The sequence below is a fragment of the Grampus griseus genome, assembly GCF_964374135.1.
Source record: "Grampus griseus genome assembly, chromosome: 8".
Taxonomy (NCBI): Eukaryota; Metazoa; Chordata; class Mammalia; order Artiodactyla; family Delphinidae; genus Grampus; species Grampus griseus.
Genome location: NC_139002.1, coordinates 10,098,548 through 10,118,006, shown reverse-complemented (window position 1 = coordinate 10,118,006; position 19,459 = coordinate 10,098,548). Strand labels below are relative to the sequence as shown.

Here is a 19,459-nt window from a genome sequence, read left to right as displayed (position 1 = left end):
CCAGATAATAAAAATATATTTTGCCTTTATTTCCTTCCATTTACTTCTCTTGGGACTCTGCAGTGGAGAAGAGGCTGAATATTACTTGGTATTCCTAAACTAGTGGCCAAATGGTCTTAATATTATCATTTTAATTTCTTAACTTTGTTAGCAAATCACTTCATTTCCAACAATCTAGTAATTTTTTAAGTTGTCAATTCATTTAGACTACTTTATATCTTCCTCCAAATAATCTTTTAAAATCTTGCCTTTTTATTCCTCTGAAACTTTTTTTTAGTAAGGTGTTAGGGAACGCCAGGATTCATCTGTTCACAGAATTCTGAAGGACCCCTCAGGAATGGTAGGGCATCCAGGGCTCCAGCATCCTGTGTTCAGCTGTACTGCTTCTTGCTCGTGCCAGGCTCTCGTACTGGCCCTGCTGCTACAAACCATGGCTTTGCTCGTGTTTAGATTCAGGAGACAGCATATTCCTTCAGGAACCTCAGAAAATACGATCATTTACAAGAGACCAGAGATTTAGTGTCAGCATATGAAACTTTGCAGGAGGATCAGCAATAAAAGAACTATTTGATTTTTCAACACACTGCACTGTCTCTCAAACTTTCCTTTATGTATAATTCTCTTGACAGATTTTCACCTATTGCAATAATGCAGACAAATCAGTGAATGAAAAGTAATTTGTTGTTACCTCCAGAATTTTATCAACTTCCATAAATGTTATAATCTAGGGGAAATTATTTTTTGATGCTGTGCCATTTCACCCAGGACAAACTGTGCTTAAACCTTAGATCAATGGCTCACAAATGTCTGCATGTTAGGATAGTCCCTTTGGCAAACTCCAGACTCAGCTCTTACCTCAGTTCCACCTATGGCTCTGCTAACCATGCCAGGCCTTCTCTATCCTCATGGAAAGCCATCATGTCCGCCCAGATTCTTCTGTGTGGATGATCCTTAGAAGTCTCAGGAACCTGCGGCTCTGGAGAGTGAATGGGTTAAATGGAAAGCCCTAGAAACCAGGGAACTTGGCTGCCCGTGTTACTTTCTGAAATTTCATGTGTGTGTACTTCCAGAAGGACAATGGATGACTGGAGTTAACACCAAACCAGTCAGCTGGAACATCATTACTGACCAGAACGAGAATCCCCTTGTTGAGCCGTTAAGCTTTGGCTTTGTCATCCCACCCGCATTCCTCTGGTGAACGCTGGCACACAACAGGCCGAGAAACAGAGCAGAAGAAACCAGCACAGAAGGCAGTCTCCCTTTTCATGCTTTAATCCCATACCCCGTGCTCCACTTTTGGAGGATGGTCTCCCCAGTCCTTGCCGCTCCCACACAATCAGAGCAGGTGAGATTCATGATTATTCAGCCTCACCTCCATGGAACCTTTACCAGGCAACAGAGATCCTTGGGCCATGAGATTCTACTCCTTAGTTCTTAATTACATGAGAATGAAATCACGTAAGAAAAAGCAAACAACGCAAATACATGAAAGCCTTTACTCCTGGTAAATTCTTCAGGGTCCCAGGTCTCCCTGACATCAGAGAATGAGCAGGGCGGATGGGGTGGGGCGTCAGGAGAACAGTCTGGATGGCCTTAGCCAGCAGCAGCAGCTTTTGCTTAAAGTTTCCACAATTGGAGCTCAGCTCTCCTCCAGCTTTCTTCACGTAAGTGTAGTGACCCCATTGATCAGGATTCTACAATCATGACAGTGCCTTTGTAAGCTGACACCACTTCCAAACCCCCTCACAGACTCATGGGAAGAGGGTCGGGTGGGTGGGCGTGTATATATGTGGAAATGTAAATGACTTCAACATGGTTTTAATTAGGCGTTACTGAATCCCTCAGCACCCAAATGCTACATCTCACAGATGTAGCACTAGGGACAAAACCGAGAGCCTGGCAGAACAGTAGGAGGGCTGGGCAGGGGCATTCTAACAGGAAAAAACCCACAAGGAAAGAGGCTTCTGACTAGGCCCCCCTTTCAAGCTGTGTCTGGCACCTGGTGTCATTTTGACAATGGGGAAGGGAGCAGCCTGACAAGGTCCACATGAAGCCGCCTCGATGTTTTTGCCCATCAACCACTACTCGCATCTCTCCCGAGAATCAAAGGAAAGTGCATGGTGAAGAAGTGTATCAGTGAGAGAGTTGTACAGTTAACCTGTGAAAGTGTGGCAGAGCCATCAGGATGCAGGTCTCCTGCCTTGAGTTCAGGGCTGTGTGCTTTAAGATTTGAGCCCAGGAAGGACAGAATCCTAAAGGCTGGTCCCTTACCAAACCTAAGGACCTGTCCTGGGCCACTTTAAACTTGAGGGCGTTAGGCGTCTTTAGGATAGTTAACAGCTTATTTGGGGGCAAATATAGTAAACACAACCTCTTAAGTCTTCTAATTCTCCTACTTCACACCTGTGAGGTGGAGGCAGGAGCACTCCAGTCACGGAGAGGCCTCAATTCAGGCGAACTTTGGAAAGAATATCTCCTCAAGGTGTAGAACAAAGTTGAGAGGTTCTGCGTGGGGGGGGGGGGTGATCTAGTTGTGGGAAGAGGTTACTAACGCACACCTGGGCAGGTGAGGGAGACTACCTAGAAAAGGTCTTCCCAGGCCGACAAGATGGCTTCTCCCAGATCACCCCTGGGAAAGAGTCGAAGGCAGGTGTCTGCACGTGGGGACCGGGCTAGGAGGTCTTTCCTGAGTGGGTCCTCTGGTGCCTGATTAAGTGGTAGCCTCTGCTGAAGCTCTTCCCGCAGGTCGGGCACGTGAACGGCTTCTCACCAGTGTGTGTTCTCTGATGCCTCACGAGGTGGTCTCTCCGACCGAAGCTCTTTCCACACTCGGTGCAGCGGCAGGGCCTCACTGAGGCATGTCCCCTCAGGTGCTTGGCAAAGGCGGCGCTGTGGTTGAAGCAGCGCCCACACTCGCTGCACAGATAGAGCTCCTCGGCCGCGTGCGTCTTCCGGTGGGCCAGGTACCGCCTGTGGTCACTGAAGTCCTCTCCACACTCTCCGCACAAGTAGGGTTTGCCTCCAAGGTGGATTCTTTGGTGTGTTGTGAGCACGGATTTCTGGCTGAAGCTTTTGCCACAAATAGTACAGAAGAAGGGTTTCTCTCCCGTATGTGTCCTCTGGTGCCTGACAAGGTCTGAAGTCCAGCGAAAGTGTTTTCCACAATCGTCACACCTATAGGGTTTCTCAACAGGTGGAGTTCTCTCAACCTGGACCAGAGGGGAGGTCTCATGCAGATTCTTCCGGTTTAGGGGATATTTATAAGGAGCGCTCATTTTGTGGACCTTTTGGTGCCTGGCGAGATGTGAGCTCCGTGTGTAACTTTTCCCACACTCCATACATTTATAGGGTTTCTCTCCTGTGTGAGTTCTCAGGTGTCTAACAAGGTGGGAGTTACAAGTGAAACTTTTACCACATACAGTACAGTCATGATGTCTCCCTAACAGGGGGTGTACAGGCATGGTTTCCTGAAGATTCGTTAAACTATGAACTTGAGAAATATTTGTGCCAAATCTTCTTTCGTTAAGTCTGCCTGGATCACCCTCAAAGACTATTTCCCAGTCTGGAGTCTGGTGAATTTCTGCATCTCCCAAGATAGACCTGTGTAGCTCCTCCAAACTCAGATCTGCTTGCTCAGGACACTCCTCATCTTCACTCCTATCTCCTGTAGAAAGGGAGAGAGGAGAAAAGAGGAAATTATAGGGGTAATGACGCCTTGCACACAATGGAGAGATTTTTAAACAGTTTTGGGAGGGCAAGACTGTAAAGAGAGAAACCCATGTTTCTTAAGTGTAGAGGTTGGGAAGAAGGAAATAACCAGTCAACTGAATGCCTGTCGTGTGCCAGGCACTTTCTTATACGCTCTCTCACGCTGTCAGCAGCCTTCGTGTGGACAAACATTATTATCCTCCTTTCACAAATATGGAGGTTGGGGATCAAGGGTTTACGTGAATGCTTAAAAAATGGTATAGCTGCAATTCCAAAAGTTCCCCTTTTTTGTCTGTCACCATTTTGCAGTACAGATCCCTCAAACCAATGATAGGCGTGAAGAGGGGAAAAGGATAGAAGAATTTGGCTTCAGAGAGAGTGCTGTCGGCTGACATGTTAGAAGAACCAGTGAGAGGGGTTCCCCAGAGGAACTGCCAGCTCGGGGGACAGATTCCCTTTGTCACTCCTCACCTGTGTAGGTGAAACTCAGGATTTCTGGCTCTTGAGGCTCCTGTGCCTCTGGGATCTCTGGGATCAAAGGCTCTTCTTCTCCCATGTGGGAGATCTCGTCTAGTCTGGGGATTGGAAACGCTGCTCAAGAGAGGGAAAACAGGACATCACGATTGGTTCAACTGTTCCCCATGTCAAGAGCAGATCTTTTCTGTTTGGCAGATTGCAGAACAATCACATAGGCAGGTCAGTCCATCAAACCTTCAGTCTCTTTAGCTTGAGCACCTCTGACGAGTACTGCCTATCTCTTGCCTTTCACCAGCAACTCAATAATCACACAGCCGTCAATGTTACCCTCTTTTCCCAGATTCAAGTAAGTAGATCGTCTCCAACCTTTATTGCTTGTTTCATAACTTATGTGCTTACCTACTCACACTAAACTTAAACTCATACCAAAACTATAGTATTACAGCTGTTTTCTTATTAGAGGTTTCCAACTACTTTCTAGGCATTTTCTCTTCCCTCTAACTTCGAAGGACACCATCTTCCTCGGCTGTCCTTCAGTGTCACTGGTGGGGTCGGCATAAGAGAAGTGTAGTACGTACAATCTAAGGTCTAAGACACCCTCAATTTCCAACAAGAAAAAGATCTCTGTGCTCAGGACACTCTAGAAACACTTGAAATTCCTTACACAAGGAGACCACAATTCCGCAGTCTTCTTCCAAGACATATTCCCCATAGAACTCTTTCTGTGTTGGATCCAGATCACTCCACTGGTCCTGGGAGAAGCATACAGCCACATCCTTGAAAGTTACCAATCCCTGAAACAACACAAAGATTCTACTAAAATGGCATGCTTTATGGAGCCTCATATTTTGTTCCTGGAATAAAGATCATTGGTACAGGCAGAATCCATCCAGGAGACAAAGAAACTCAAATGCGACACTTGGTTCCCTTTCAGGACATCTGCGTTTCATCCTGTCGCTGCTTCCCAAGTTTCTGCTTTTGCAACTGGCCCGCTTCCTGCTCCCTCCAATCCCACTACTTTCCCTCAGCACTAGCCTTTCTGAGGATATTGTTTAAAATACAAGAAAGGTCTTAGAAGTCACCATTCAACTCCCTATTTTACACTTTAGTGCCACCTACATTTCTGCAAAAATTCATCTTTTCCAGGAAACTTTCCCTAACTGACCTTACCTAATCACACATCACTTACATAGTCTATACAGCATAAACAGGACTTTCTTCTTCAGCTAGGCTACAATCTAAAAATAAGGATGGGGGGCTTCCCTGGTGGCGCAGTGGTTAAGAATCCGCCTGCCAATGCAGGGGACACGGGTTTGAGCCCCGGTCCAGGAAGATCCCACCTGCCACAGAGCAACTAAGCCCGTGCGCCACAATTACTAAGCCTGCACTCTAGAGCCCGCGAGCCACAACTACTGAAGCCCACGAGCCACAACTACTGAAGCCCGCGTGCCTAGAGCCTGTGCTCCACAACAAGAGAAGCCACCGCAATGAGAAGGCCCCGCACAGCAACGGAAGAGTAGCCCCCGCTCGCCGCAACTAGAGAAAGCCCACATGCAGCAACGAAGACCCAATGCAGCCAAAAAGAAATAAATTTATTTTAAAAAATAAATAAATAAGGATGGGGACTTCCCTGGCGGTCCAGTGGTTAAGACTCCACACTCCCAATGTAGGGGGCACGGGTTCGATCCCTGGTCAGGGAACTAAGGTCCCGCATGCCACGCGGCGCGGCCAAAATAAATAAATAAATAAATAAAATAAAAATAAGGATGAATTCTATTCCTTTTTTCTCCAGCCACATAGCTTAGTTGTGGGGCTCTTGACCATGGTGAAGTCTTCATGAATGCCATGGCCTGACTGAATGCAGTCCCTGGAAGAGGATAGCACCCAAAATCAGAAATCGTTTTTGCAGGACAGTCAGTTATCCTTACAAATGACGATCAAGTTTATTCCTTAAAACCAAAAACAAACCCTCACTTGACAACTTCAAAGTTGTACTGGGGTGTTACCAAATAATCCCACTTTGTTACTCCCTCTGCTTGGTGGCAAATCAAAAGGCTCTGGAGCCTGTAGATCCGACTGAGATGTTATAACTGATCTCATTAGCTGCAGTTCCTCCCCTTCCAGACACATGCAGAACTGAGAACTTAAACTGGCAAAGGAGAGTGGAAACTTGTGTCCCGTCTGACCTGTTCAGTGTATATGCCCAACGGTTCCTCAAATTCTCCATGGTATAGACAGAAACTAGGGTGCACCTGTGATAGAGCAGTAAGAAGGGCAACCATCTCTGGGTTTCCAGGGTTCCTCTCTTCAGGAAGGGCTGGGTCCTGGGGCACTGGAACCTCTAAGAAGAAAAGAAGGCAGAGATCAGCAGTGTGCAGGGCAGCCCTAAAACTGGCAAAGAGCTGAGCATCCCCCATGGTCTCTGGTGGGAAGGTGGGAGTCAAGACACAGGCCTAAGGGCGGCTTGAGTCATCCCAACGCCACCACCTGTAACACTACGGGAACGCCAGGAGAATAACCAACAAAAGTGCTATCCAAGGTAGCCCTGCTTACGGGTACTCTAGCTAGTACTGCCTCCTCTCAACACCCTGTATTCTGTGGTTTCCTCCCCTTATGATCTAGCCAGCCTCCTCGGTATGGGAGCAATATCCCCCTCCCCTCACTCTGCCACGATCCCCCCTTCCTGCTGAGGCTCCCACCGCTCTCCTGCAGGGGCTGGAACTCCAACTCCTGGCACAGGCTCTGCTCTTCTGGTGCCCCCAGATCTGGGCTCTGTGTGGTCTCCTCATGGGACTCCTCGGGGGTCAAGGTGTGTGCAGGATCCTGAAGCTCACTAGGTGACTCGGGCTCTGCTTCTGGATGCACTGTCTCCTCGGACAGGACTTCCTGGCCGTGAACATGGACAGTCACCTGGGAATAATTCCAACTTCCAGTCACCATGGAGTCAGGAGGAAAGTCTTGGTTGTCATCAGGGCTTATGTTAGGAGAAGCTGCCAACAGGAAAACTCCCAGAGGGACCCAGACGAGGAGGGGAAAGTCCAGTCCCACTGGGGCGTGCGAGGAGGAGCAGAGGTTATCCTCGCCAGGACAAGGGGGGACATTCAGATACTGCCCTGCTTTCTCATTTCCCTCAACCCTGCCTGTCACCAGGGCTCTGAGGTCCCATCCTTCCCATCTTCGCCTACCCCACCTGCGGCTCGCCTTGCTGTGTGCTTCCCTGTCTGTCGTCCTGAAAGGGGGATCTGTCACTGCGGGGCTGAGAACCTCTGAGGAAGTCACGGAATTCTCCTCCCCAGGAAATGGAGGTTCAACATCCAAAGGGAAAACCAAAGCCGTATCACCTTGTGTGCTGAGGCCACAAAGATGGTCCCTAGGCAGGTGTTTCAAGAACCAGGAAGTCACACTCATACACACACAAACACACACACACTCCTCTGTCCCATGGAGCTTATGGATCTAGGTACAACCCAAGGGCAGAGCCAATTCCATTTATGGGGTAATTTACGTAAGCCCTACCCCTAAATCCATGCTCCCAGCAAATAGACCCCCTCCACATCACACAGATCAGGACTCCCCCTCCTCACCCACCGCCTTGGTCTCCTGGGTTGTTTCTGCAAACCCTCCACCAGCGTCACGGCCTCCTCGCCACTCTCTGGCCGCTGGCCCCGCACCCAGCTCTGCAGCTCTCCGGGCAGGACAGTAAGGAATTGTTCCAGCACAAGCAGCTCTAGGATCTGCTCCTTTGTCCTCCTCTCTGGCCTCAGCCACTGATGACACAGTTCTCGGAGTCGGATGAGAGCTTCCCGAGGGCTTGCTGCTTCCTGGTAGCGAAAGCGCCGGAAGTTCTGGTGCGACGTCTCAAGCACAGGGTCATCCCTCTGTAAGACAGACTCTGGCCTACAGGTGAAATCATCTTCCAATTTCACCATGAGAATCCCCTCTTCTTCCCAAAGATCCTGGTCCTCCGGTTCCAAGGCTGTAGCCATTGTCTGGCTCTGGGGTGGTCTCACACCATCGAGAGCTCACACTGTCGTTCCCCCCGTCTCAGCCTGGGCACCTCGAGGAGTTTCTCCCAAGGGACCTGGGTAGAGAAGTAAAGACAGACAACACTATGAGCATGAAAGTATACACAGGAATAACAGTTCTGAGCTCAATCATAATCCTGTACACATAACACTCCCAAACTTAAATCCCCTTTCCCCTAATCTCCATAACATATGTTGTAAATAGATCTAGTTGGAATAGGATAAGCTATGCCTGAAGGTATGTTCTCCCACTCCTTTTCCTAGGCAAGGTTCACACCCCATAGAAAAACAGAAAAACATTGCATTTCTACATCATGAAATATGGGAACCTAAAAGGAAAATGGCTAGGAGAAAGGACAGTCATAACTGCCTGCTGAAAATGCGGTACTGACCACAATCTGTTTTACACACACACACGCACATGCTGACATATATATTAGGATATATATTCTGAGAAGAGACACAGTGACGGGGCTGAATTAGACAGAGAAGGCTTTGTGGAGGTTCACTGTGAACTGAATCACACTCCGTATTAATTTATTCTGTAAACTGGGGACTCTCCGAGATTTGAGGGGATTGTATGCGATAACAGCGAAGAAAGCCACTTACACACGGTGGCTGGCACGTAAGCACCCCCAAAAGCGATCCTCCTCCTAAGACACCTTTAACTGGAAGACCTACAGACCCTCAAAACTAAATTCACGATTCCTACTCCCAAGTCCACCCCTTCGTGTAATCCTCTTGGCTGAGATCATCACTTGTTAAGTAAACACTCAACGTTATCATCTTTGGATTCAACTTTGAACCTTACCCATTGCTTACAGCTCACTAAACCAATTGTACCTCTTAAGCCTCTAAATCTGTTTCCTCCTGATTTAGTTGGGGCCCCCATCTCTTGCCTGGACTACTGCCATAACTTCCTAACTGGGATCCCCGCAGTACTCAGCTATGAGCAAAACGCAACAGACTCAGCTGTGGAGCTTCTGCAAAACACAGCATCACACATCATTCTTCTGGATATTCTGAGTCAAGTCAACCTAGGGAACTGTATCTTTAGAAATGCTACATGTGGTTCTGATGTGCATCCTAGCTGAGAAACGCTTAGTGCATGTAAGGTTAAGAGAGAGTCCTGGAGTCAGATTGCCAGGGTTTGAATCCTGGCTCTATTGTTTACTAGATACGGGGTCATGGTCAAGTTCTTATTCTCCTTATGCCTGTTTCCCCTTTACAGAATGGAGGTAGGATGGAATCCATCTAATAGGGTTACTATGAGGAATACCTGTGAAGTGCCTAAAAGTGATGGTGCCCCAATGTTAACCATTATCTTTCTGAATAATAGTTCCAACTGCATCACTCAACATTTAAAAATAATTTCATACTGTTAGTAAGATCAGTTCCAAAATCCTTGGCATGGTACATGAAGCCCTTCACAACCAGCCCTCAATTTATTTTTCAAGCCTCATATCCTCCCCTCTTCTCTGTATCACCTGCTATAATGAATGCATTGCTGACCTCCCTACAATAGGGTGCCTTTCCAGGCCTCCAAGTCTGTAAAAGTCTGTGCCTTTTGTATGGAAAACTCCCACCACCAATGCTTCACGTGTGTTCCTACTTCTTCTCGACAGGTCCCCTCTTCTTCATTCCCAGGATTTACAGTTTCGGTCTTAAATCAGTTCTCTGGATTACTGCAATTGCCTCTAAATGTGAGCTATCTGTCTCCAGGTTTGTTACCTTCGTCACCATTCATCATATCACAAGAGTGACTGCTCTTGGCAAACCTGGTCCTGTCCCTTCCTTATTTAAGATCCTCAATCACTCCTGTCTTGGAAGTGAAATACAAACTTCTAAGTATTATGTATTAGGTTGACCTTCATCTTGGGTTTCTTTTTTTTTTTTTAATATTTATTTTATTTACCTGGCCTCACCAGGTCTTAGTTGCAGCACACAGGATCTTTCAGTTGCAGCATGTGGGATCTAGTTCCCTGACCAGGGATCAAACCCGGGCCCCCTGCATTGGGAGCATGGAGTCTTAACCACTGGACCACCAGGGAAGTCCCTTCATCTTGTTATTCCTTTGCCTTCCTCTCCAATCCTTTCAAACACACACATACACACATGCACATTGTGCATGTAAAGCACACAAAAGGTCTATGGTCTTTGGCTTTTGAACATGCCGTTCCTTCCAACTCTTTACCCTTCATTAGGTTAAACTTACTTATCTTTCAAGACATAGATAGGTAAGGCTTCATGTCTCCTGAGATGCCTTCTTTGATCCCATTCTCCCTGCCCTTAGACCTGGTTAGAAATCACTTTGCTTCCCCAGCTATCTGGACACATCTGTATCTCAAAATCTGCCACATCACACAGTCGTCGTTCATCTTTCCCCTGAAACCCCTTGAAGTAGGCGACTGTCCTTCAATCAATTTCCAATACCTATAACAAAGCACACAATAAATGCATCTAAATGAATAAGCCTCCACTTCGAAGTTTTCTTCCTACATTAACAGTAAGAATCAATCTTTTCCTCCGTAAGTTTCTACTCTTTTTTATTCACCAAATCTTGTTAATCCTACCTTCTAAATCTTTCAAATTCATGCATCTCATCTCCACTGCCATTCCCCGAGTGAAGCCGATATGACCCACTAAAAGGCACTGATAGGACCTCTTAAAAAGTGACGATATCCTCGGCCCCTACGACTGCACTGGCACTTACATGTGGAACGAACCACTTGGTTCAAATTTTACCAGTGGGCTTCCAGGTGCCACCGCCTCCAGACCACTCTCCACATGCAACCTGAGGGTTCTTCATTTTCCAATCTTTTTATGCTTCACTACAACTGCCTCAGGTCCACCTTCAAGGTCAACGATCCACTCTTAACAGCTGTAACATGCTGTCTAACGTGCTGTTGCCCATCAACCACCAAATTATTCATTATTTAAATCTGTATCTCAAATCACTTTTCATTCAAGCTTATTTCATTTTTCCATTACCCGCAAACATTCACTACATAATCTCATGGTCTATAGTTCTGTAATTTACAGATCTTCCTGGGCTAATTTACCTACTTACTACATCTGCTCTATCTCATGGTGGTGTTTTTGCAGGTGGTTTGTAATTTTTTTATGTTTTATGCCCATTTTCTTTGGGAGAGCCCTAGGTTATAAAAGTGAGCCCTTTGAATGAAATTTCCTTTGCTTCCATCCAAGTACTAGTGGTTTCAGTATCTTAATTTCTCAGTCTTCCTGAATTATGCCAATAGTGTCTTACTTAGGCCTAAGCCTGTGAGTGATTTCTGTCCCACCCAAGGCTATGGAGGCCTACAATTCCTTGCCCTTTTGCTTGATCAGTAGACAGATTTTCACGGAAGGAGTAGCTCTTCAAGGCTCCAGGCTGGCAGATACTCAACTCTATATCCCTCCCCCATCCCCACCAGTGCCCCATTTTCATATCTCCTTGTTGGAGTACAGGTATTAGAACCCCAAACTTTAGAAGTCTTTATTTTGGTTTGAAATCTCCTCGGGCTGTGGTGGAGTTAGACTGTGCTCACTCCTCCAGCTTTTATTTCTGGAACGTAGACATTTACCTTTAGTTTGGGGTCAGGGAGGCAGGTGAGTGCAAGCATTTAAAAATGGGCAAGAGCCATATCCACATCAATACCACCTGCAGTGCTGCGGTAAGGTCTGAGTGGTGACCCTTCTAACATACAGAATCGGCCAATGGCTTCACACTGTCCACAGGGTAAAATCTAAACCCCTTACAATTTGATTCCCGAGGCCCTGCAAGACCTGGCCCCTGCCCACCTCTCTTCTCCAACGACTGCTACTGCGTTAAAAGTTGCTGCTCAAATACACTGCTGTATCTCTTTTCTACGCCCTCACTAGGTGTTCCTGATGCTGTCGACTCTGCCTGAAATACCCTTTCTACCCCTTTTACTTGGTTAACTCTACTCATCCTTCAGATCTGCTTTCCCCAGATGCCTTCCCTGGTCCTCCCAGATTGTTTCCACAGGAACTTGGACCCTGTATCGCAGCACACACATATATCTACTTTTTGTGTGGTAAGAATTGTTCATCCTCCTGTTTAATTCACCAGACCATAAAGCTCCGAGGGCAGGGCCACACAGCACCCAGCTCAAGGCCTGTCACACAACAGGTTCTCAGGCAGAGACCACGGTAAGTCTTTTTAAGTCTTTCTCTGGAAGGACAGATCCAATATCCTATTAATTCTTATTCACTCATTTGTCCAGCTAACTGTGTGCCAGACAAATGAATAAATAAGGGAAAAAACACTTATTATTTGGATTGCGAGTAAAACAGAATACTCTTAGTGGTTCCTGAAGTGAGGAAAACACAACTCATCACAAGGAATCTTCAGGCTGCCTTGGGAGGATCCACATACAAGTCACACAAAGCTGTGCATTTGAAAAAAAAAAATCATTTTCCTTTGAAGATGGGAATCAACCTTAATATGCACAAAACCGGACATCAAGTAACTTAACACAAGTACACAACACTGATTATTTATCCAGACAATCCCCCCAACATCTGCAAGGCAGGAAAAGAAGATGGAATTGATACTCAGGGTCTCTGGCTTAATGAAGGGATTTCTATTAACTTAAAAATGGGAGAACTTGCCCAGCGAAGCAGGCTAGGAACTCTCACTGTTTTCACGTAGCACAGTCCACGAGATGCCCTACTACAGATTCTATAAAGTATGCGCTGACAGAGGGTTCCTGCTCTTACAGGGCTTTGCTCTCCAAAGAAAAAAAGAACGTAACAGCATCACATAGAACCTGCTGCTTTAAAATGCTCTTCAGAAATCACGGATTGAGATTTCCTTCGCTTGTTTTGTATTTACTTTGGCAGCCTCGGAAGATGAGATGGCGACAAAAGGTCAGCAACAGCGGAATGAGGGGCGGCAGAGTCGTCCTTGTTGGGGCAAGAGATGGGAAGGAAGAGAAGGCGGGCAGTGCTGTGAAAAGAGCACCGGATTAGGTATCCAAAGGTGTACGTTCCAGCCCACATCCCCACAAACCTGGAACCGCTCTAAGGGCTTCCTGAGACGAGGTACACAAGAGCCCTTGTAAAGGGTGAAGCCCTCTTCAGACAACAACTCTCCTAACTCTCAGGGTTAGCTGAGACCTCTGAGAGCTTGTGAACTAGAGCATGCTGTGCAAATGTCAGGTGTCAGTACTAGAGACAGAAAATGGGCTTTGCATTTTATTCCGCCATTTATGGGATGGGTTACCCTGCAAGTCTGCCTTGCAATTCGTTGCCTTCTAACGCCTTCCCTCAGTGTCTGTCCTTGGAAGGGTTCCACAGTGACAGACAAAAACCCAACAACAGGATACTATAGAGAGACCGTGAGGCCAGGCCAGGAAAAGTGAAAGACCTGTTTCCAGAAGGCTCTAAAATAATGTCTGCAGAGATGCCTCGGCCTGGGCTGGCCCCACCACCTAGCCTCTTCAGTGTTTCTAGGACGTCTGGGGCAGGACTGTGGAGGAGATGTGGGAAAGGCAAGACCTTTCTCCAGTCTGTGGTCCAGCTGTCTCTGTCCATATCTGAGTGGGTCCCATGCCAGTTAAGGCCCTAACTCAACCCTAAAGACCAGAAAAGAAAACTGCACGCAGTGAAAAGATACCTGGGTCTCTATCTTAAAATGTTGTTCCTACTTGGAGTGATCTTTCTGGACCCTAAATGACAAGGTCTGTAGTCTTATAGCATCTTCCTAAAGGAGAGATGGGATCTACTTACTGGCAAATAATTAATCTTCAGAAGAAAACAGTGATCAGAGAGGTTCGAATGATGATATTCAGCAGACATTTAAATTCTTTCCAGTCTCCCTTCTCCTCTTTGACTCTAACGCGGGCCCAGAGCCTGGAGATTTGAATCAATGATCGCTGGGACTAACCAGACGCTTGCAACTGCTCCTCTCATTGCTCTAGAAAAAATAATCAGCTAATAAAAATTGTTAACTGCCCTTTTCTACTCCTGTAGTGTTCTTTAAAACTAAAGACTACCCACTATGATCCTCCTACAGGAAAGATTCTTTCATTTTACTGTTACTGATCCTTACACAAACGTTTACCCATACTTTCCACATAATGGTTAGGGGCTCTGGAGCCTTAGTCTGGATCCCTCCCCTCACCTATTAGCCAGGTGACACTCCCTAAGCCTCAGTCCAATCTCCAACATGTGGCAAATACTTCCTACCTCATATGGTGGTCTTAAGGATCAATGAAGTAATGCATAGAATTGCTCAGCACAGAGTTTGGTATATGGTAGATGCTCTATATATTCTGTTCTTTCCTTCAAATCGCTTTAAATCCTTTTGGGAAGAAGATTTACATGATAATCAAACAGTCCTTTATTTCATCATAATTCAAAACAAAATTTTTTTTAATGCACAGGGAAAATCTTGGTCTGTTTACTGTTACATCAAAAGTAAAGTGTTAAGGGAGTTCCCTGGCGGTCCAGTGGTTAGGATTCGGCGCTTTCACTACTGTGGCCTTGGTTCAATCCCTGGTCGGGGAACTGGGATCCTGCAAGCTGCGTGGTGCAGACCCCCTAAAAAAAAGTAAAGTGTTAAACCAAGAGAGAATTCTTGCTTTGAAAGCACTTATAAGCTAAGATTAAACAAGATCCTTGGAACCAGATGGGATGAAAACTTAAAGATAGGTTTTCCTGCATAAGACCAGAGTAGTGATACTTCTGTTTACCAATATCACAGTCCTGTCCCCTTCCTCTAACTGGGAAGAGGCAACCTGAGGCAAACCCAGTTAGTACAGGCATACCCCATTTCACTGCGATTCACCTTTATCACGCTTCATAGATAATGTGTTTTGTTTTGTTTTCTTTTACAGCTTAAAGGTTTGTGGCAACCCTGCAACAAGCAAGTCTATCACTGCCATTTTTTCAACAGCATTTGCTCACTTGATGTAATCACATTTTGATAATTCTCACAATATTTCAAGCTTAATTATTACTATGTTTGTTGTGGTGATCTGTGATTAGTGATCTTTGATGTTACTATTCTAATTGTTTTGGGGTGCCACAAACTGTGCCCATATAAGATGGCAAACTTAATCAATAAATGTGTGCTTTCTGACTGCTCCACTGACCAGATGTTCCTCCGTCTCTCTGCCTCTTCTTGGGCCTCCCTATTCCCTGAGACGTAACAATGTTGAAATTAAGACAATTAAAAACCCTACAAGGGCCGAAAGTATTCAAGTGAAAGGAAGAATCGCGTGTATCTTGCTGTAAATAAAAAACTAGAAGTGATTAAGCTTGGTGAGGAGGGCATGTCGAAAGATGAGACAGGCTGAAAGCTAGGCCTCTCGCCCCAGTTGGACAAGTTGGAATGCAAAGGTAAGTTTCTTGAAGGAAACTGAAAAGTGCTACTCCAGTGAATACACAAATGATAAGAAAGTGGGGAAAGTTTTCGTGGTTTAGATAGAAGCTCAAACCAGCCACAACAATCCTTTGAGCCAAAGCCTAATCCACAGCAAGGCCCTAACTCTCTCTAATTCTATGAAGGCTGAGAGAGGTGAAGAAGCTGTAGAAGAAAAGTTTGAAGCTAACAGTTTGGTTCATGAGGTTTAAAGAAAGATGCCATCTCTGTAACATAAAGTGCAAGACGAAGCAGCAAGTGCTGATGCGGAAGCTGCAGCAAGTTATCCAGATCTAGCTAATTAATGAAGGTGGCTAAGATAAACAACAGATGTTCAATGCAGACAAAACAGTCTTCTACTAGAAAAAGATGCCATCTAGAACTTTCACAGCTAGAGAGAAGTCAATGATTGGCTTCAAAGGACAGGCTGATTCTCTTGTTAGAAGCTAATGCAGCTGGTGACGTTAAGTTGAAGTCAATGCTATTTACTATTCTGAAAATCCTAGGGCCCTTAAGAATTATGCTAAATCTACTCTGCCTATGCTCTATAAATGGAACAACAAAATCTGGATGACAGCACATCTGTTACAACATGGTTTGCTGAATACTTTAAGCCCACTGATGAGACCTGCTGCTCAGAGAAAAAATTTTCTTTCAAAATATTACTGCTCATTGAACAATGTACCTTGTCACCCAAGAGCTTTGATGGAGATGTACAATGAGATTAATGTTTTCGTGCCTGTTCACACAACAACCATTCTGTAGCCCATGGATCAAAGAGTAATTTCAACTTTCAAGTCTTATTATTTAAGAAATACATTTTGTAAGGCTATAGCTGCCATAGACAGTGATTCCTCTGATGGATCTGGGCAAGGTAAATTGAAAACCTTCTGGAAAGGATTCACCATTCTAGATGCCATGAAGAATATTAGTGATTCATGGGAATAAGTCAAAACATCAACATTAACAGGAGTATGGAAGAAGCTGATTCCAACCTTCATGGATGACTTTGAGGGGTTCAAGACTTCAGTGAAGGAAGAAACTGCAGATGTGGTAGAAATAGCAAGAGAACTAGAATAAGAAGTAGAGCCTGAAGATGTGACTGAGTTGCTGCAATCTCATGATAAAAACTTCATGGATAAGGAGCTGCTTCTTATGGATGAGCAAAGAAAGTGGTTTCTTGAGACGGAATCTACTGGTGAAGATTGCTGAAATGACAACTAAGGATTTAGACTATTACATAAACTTAGTTGATAAATCAGCAGCAGGGTTGGACAGAACTGACTCAGTTTTGAAAGAAGTTCTACTGTGGGTACAACGCTATTAAACAGCACTGCTTGCCACGGAGAAACTCTTCATGAAAGGAAGAGTCAATTAATACCGCAAACTTCATTGCTGTCTTATTTTAAGAAATTTCCACAGTCACCCCAACCTTTAGCAACCACCACTCTTCAGTCAGTAGCCATCAACATCAAGGCTAGACCCTCCACCAGCTAAAAGATTATGATTCACTAAAGACTCAGATGAGGGTTTGCATTTTTTAGCAACAAGGATTTTAAAATTATATACATTTTTTTTTTAAAGACACAATGCTATTGCTTAATCAATCGACTCCAGTACAGTGTAAAAAGAACTTTACAGTACAGTGTAAACAGTTTTTTGGAAAACCAAAAAATTCCTGTTTTTATTGCGATATTTCCTTTATTGCAGCAGTCCGGAGCTGAACCCGCAATATCTCCGAGGTCTGCCCATATACCCAAGAGGTCCTCTGAAAACCTAACCCAAAAGGCAGAAGAAATGAAAGGGAATACCTTCACTGACTTTTTGCCTTCTAACACATCATGATCAGTGTGCTTCAAACCATGTTTAAAAACTATTTAAAATATTCTTGCCATTTATATTTTTTCTTCCTTCGTTAGAGTCAACATAGATTTAGTTAAGATTCTATTCAGCGATTCTTCACTAGATTTGAGTAGCAACGGGAGACGTAGCTCAAAGGTTATTATAAGGTGTAAAAAAGAGGAAGACAGGAAGAAATAAAAGGAGAGGCCAAATAAGTAGTGGGTGGTACAGGGAGTCAGAGGAGGCTAAGACATAAATATCTTCTGCCACTAAATTTTATAGACTTTGCAGTTAGGATCAAGGTATAAAAATGTAATTGAGAGTAAATATAAACATGAAGAATTTAAATAAAGCTATAAAAATCATAACAATTCACTTTATTTTCAATTAAAATGTTTCCTACAAGTACGTACACAGGCCCAGGAGGCAGTGCTGGATCGCTGTTGATAGTTCTCCCTTCAGAGGTGGATGAGCTGTGTGCCACCTCCTAGAGGTGTGTCATCTGGGACAAGTCACATCAAATCATCTTGAAAATGGGGATGATTTTCTACCTAAAGGCAGAGAGCTGGATCATTTTTTGAGAAACTATCCAGCTTTTTGATGGTAATAGAGGGGCTTTGAGGGGTACAAGGATATGTGGCCTCTTTATTGAGTACCTGGGCCATAATGTATTAGCCTGAAGATGGTGAGAGGAATTTACTCAAGAGTTGAGAAGGGCTAGAGGCCAAATACAGGTTCTGAGACCAGAATTAAATATCCTGCCACCATGATCATATTGGGTAACCTCCAACATGAAACTAGGCTTTTTAAACTTACAGGTTTTTACCCAGGGGTGGTTAATGGCCTGAATAAAGCAGGCCAATCTACATGCCTCAGTTTAAAACAGAATGTCACAAACTAATCTGAAGTAGGAAAAGGGTGATCACCAAACCTGACACCCACCCTGATGAGGGTAGCAGCTTTTATCTGGAAGCCAGAATTAAACTAGCCAAATACACTTAATTCACTACAGTGAACACGGTCAATGCCGATCACACAGAGGAAACATTATTTAATGAAAGGAAAAAAAAGGATATTTTATAAATATAGCTTGACCTGAGGTATAAATGTGGATAATTCAGAAGTTACTTCAAAAGTCATTCACTATGTTTTTAGTTTTTAATTAATATTCTCTGTCAAGATACTCCCTGCTCTGTATCTAGATGACTTCCTTCTGGCTTTGCCCAAGGCTCCCTTGCGTATGATGAGATGAAGGATGGGATCCATGCCTGCTGGACCACAGGAATCTGAGGGGTATCAGGTTTCCACTGCAGAGTAAATCATGGTCCAAAGTAGGTGCCATTCTTGCTCTGGGCCACTGTTTAGTGTCTTTTGTCTCCCACTGTGAGCCCTGTCCCTGAAAGCAAGGACCTCCTTATATATCTTTATATTCCCTGTTCCTAACACTTCGTCAAACACCTGGTTAAAAAGATGCTCGATAAATGTGTGTTGTATTTATTTAAGCTGTTGATTTCTCTTCCCCCAACTTGAATACAGACACTGAAATTCAGAATCAGTGGGTGCCAGGGCTTCTGAGGACAGTTACAGGAATTTGGCATTAGCATTTATTCCAGTCCCCTGAGGGAATCAGGTGGCATAGCCATATACCACTTTACTATGTTACACAGGATTAGTGGAGGAAAACTTCTCCAAGAGAAGGCAGGGGATGGAGTTCATTCATCCCAGAAGTATCTACTGAGCATCAATTGTGTGTCCCACACAAGTCAAGGTGCTGGGCAAAGAAAGATGAAAAAAGCACAGGCCCTGACCTTAAAGAATTTAACATGTAGTTAAAAAATAGCTGGGACTTTGGCATACTAGGAACTCACAGCAAAAACCTAGAATATGGGTATAAGCTATATGATAAAAATAGAAGCTCCTATCAAGAGAATTAAGAAAATCAAGGGAAAAAACTCACCAGTATTTCAGCTTCAATTCAGCTTAAGAAAATGTAGCACTTTGAGTTTTTTTGAAGTAC

The 19,459-nt window shown here is 44.8% G+C and overlaps 1 protein-coding gene across 1 annotated transcript; it reads right to left on the bottom strand.

Annotated features, from left to right (window-relative positions):
• Nucleotides 1-1,784: 1,784 nt before the first annotated feature.
• ZNF202 (zinc finger protein 202) lies at nt 1,785-18,020 on the bottom strand. The gene is made up of 7 exons (XM_082661238.1): nt 17,856-18,020; nt 7,770-8,266; nt 6,885-7,095; nt 6,438-6,526; nt 4,850-4,979; nt 4,180-4,299; nt 1,785-3,664 (listed from the first exon to the last, which is right to left on the bottom strand). Exons 2-7 carry the CDS (start codon nt 8,169-8,171, stop codon nt 2,673-2,675), a joined length of 1,944 nt encoding a protein of 647 aa, XP_082517364.1. The 5' UTR covers nt 8,172-8,266; nt 17,856-18,020; the 3' UTR covers nt 1,785-2,672.
• Nucleotides 18,021-19,459: the final 1,439 nt, after the last annotated feature.

What these genes read in the sequence shown, in the direction of transcription:
- ZNF202 (XM_082661238.1), bottom strand. Translation starts at nt 8,171, where the DNA reads ATGGCTACAGCCTTGGAACCGGAGGACCAGGATCTTTGGGAAGAAGAG. An exon ending in CCAGCCCCTGCAGGAGAGCG is followed by an intron (nt 6,527 to 6,884) that starts GTGGGAGCCTCA and finishes TTTTCTTCTTAG; the next exon opens with AGGTTCCAGTGCCCCAGGAC. An exon ending in TTCTTACTGCTCTATCACAG is followed by an intron (nt 4,980 to 6,437) that starts GTGCACCCTAGT and finishes GTGTTGTTTCAG; the next exon opens with GGATTGGTAACTTTCAAGGA.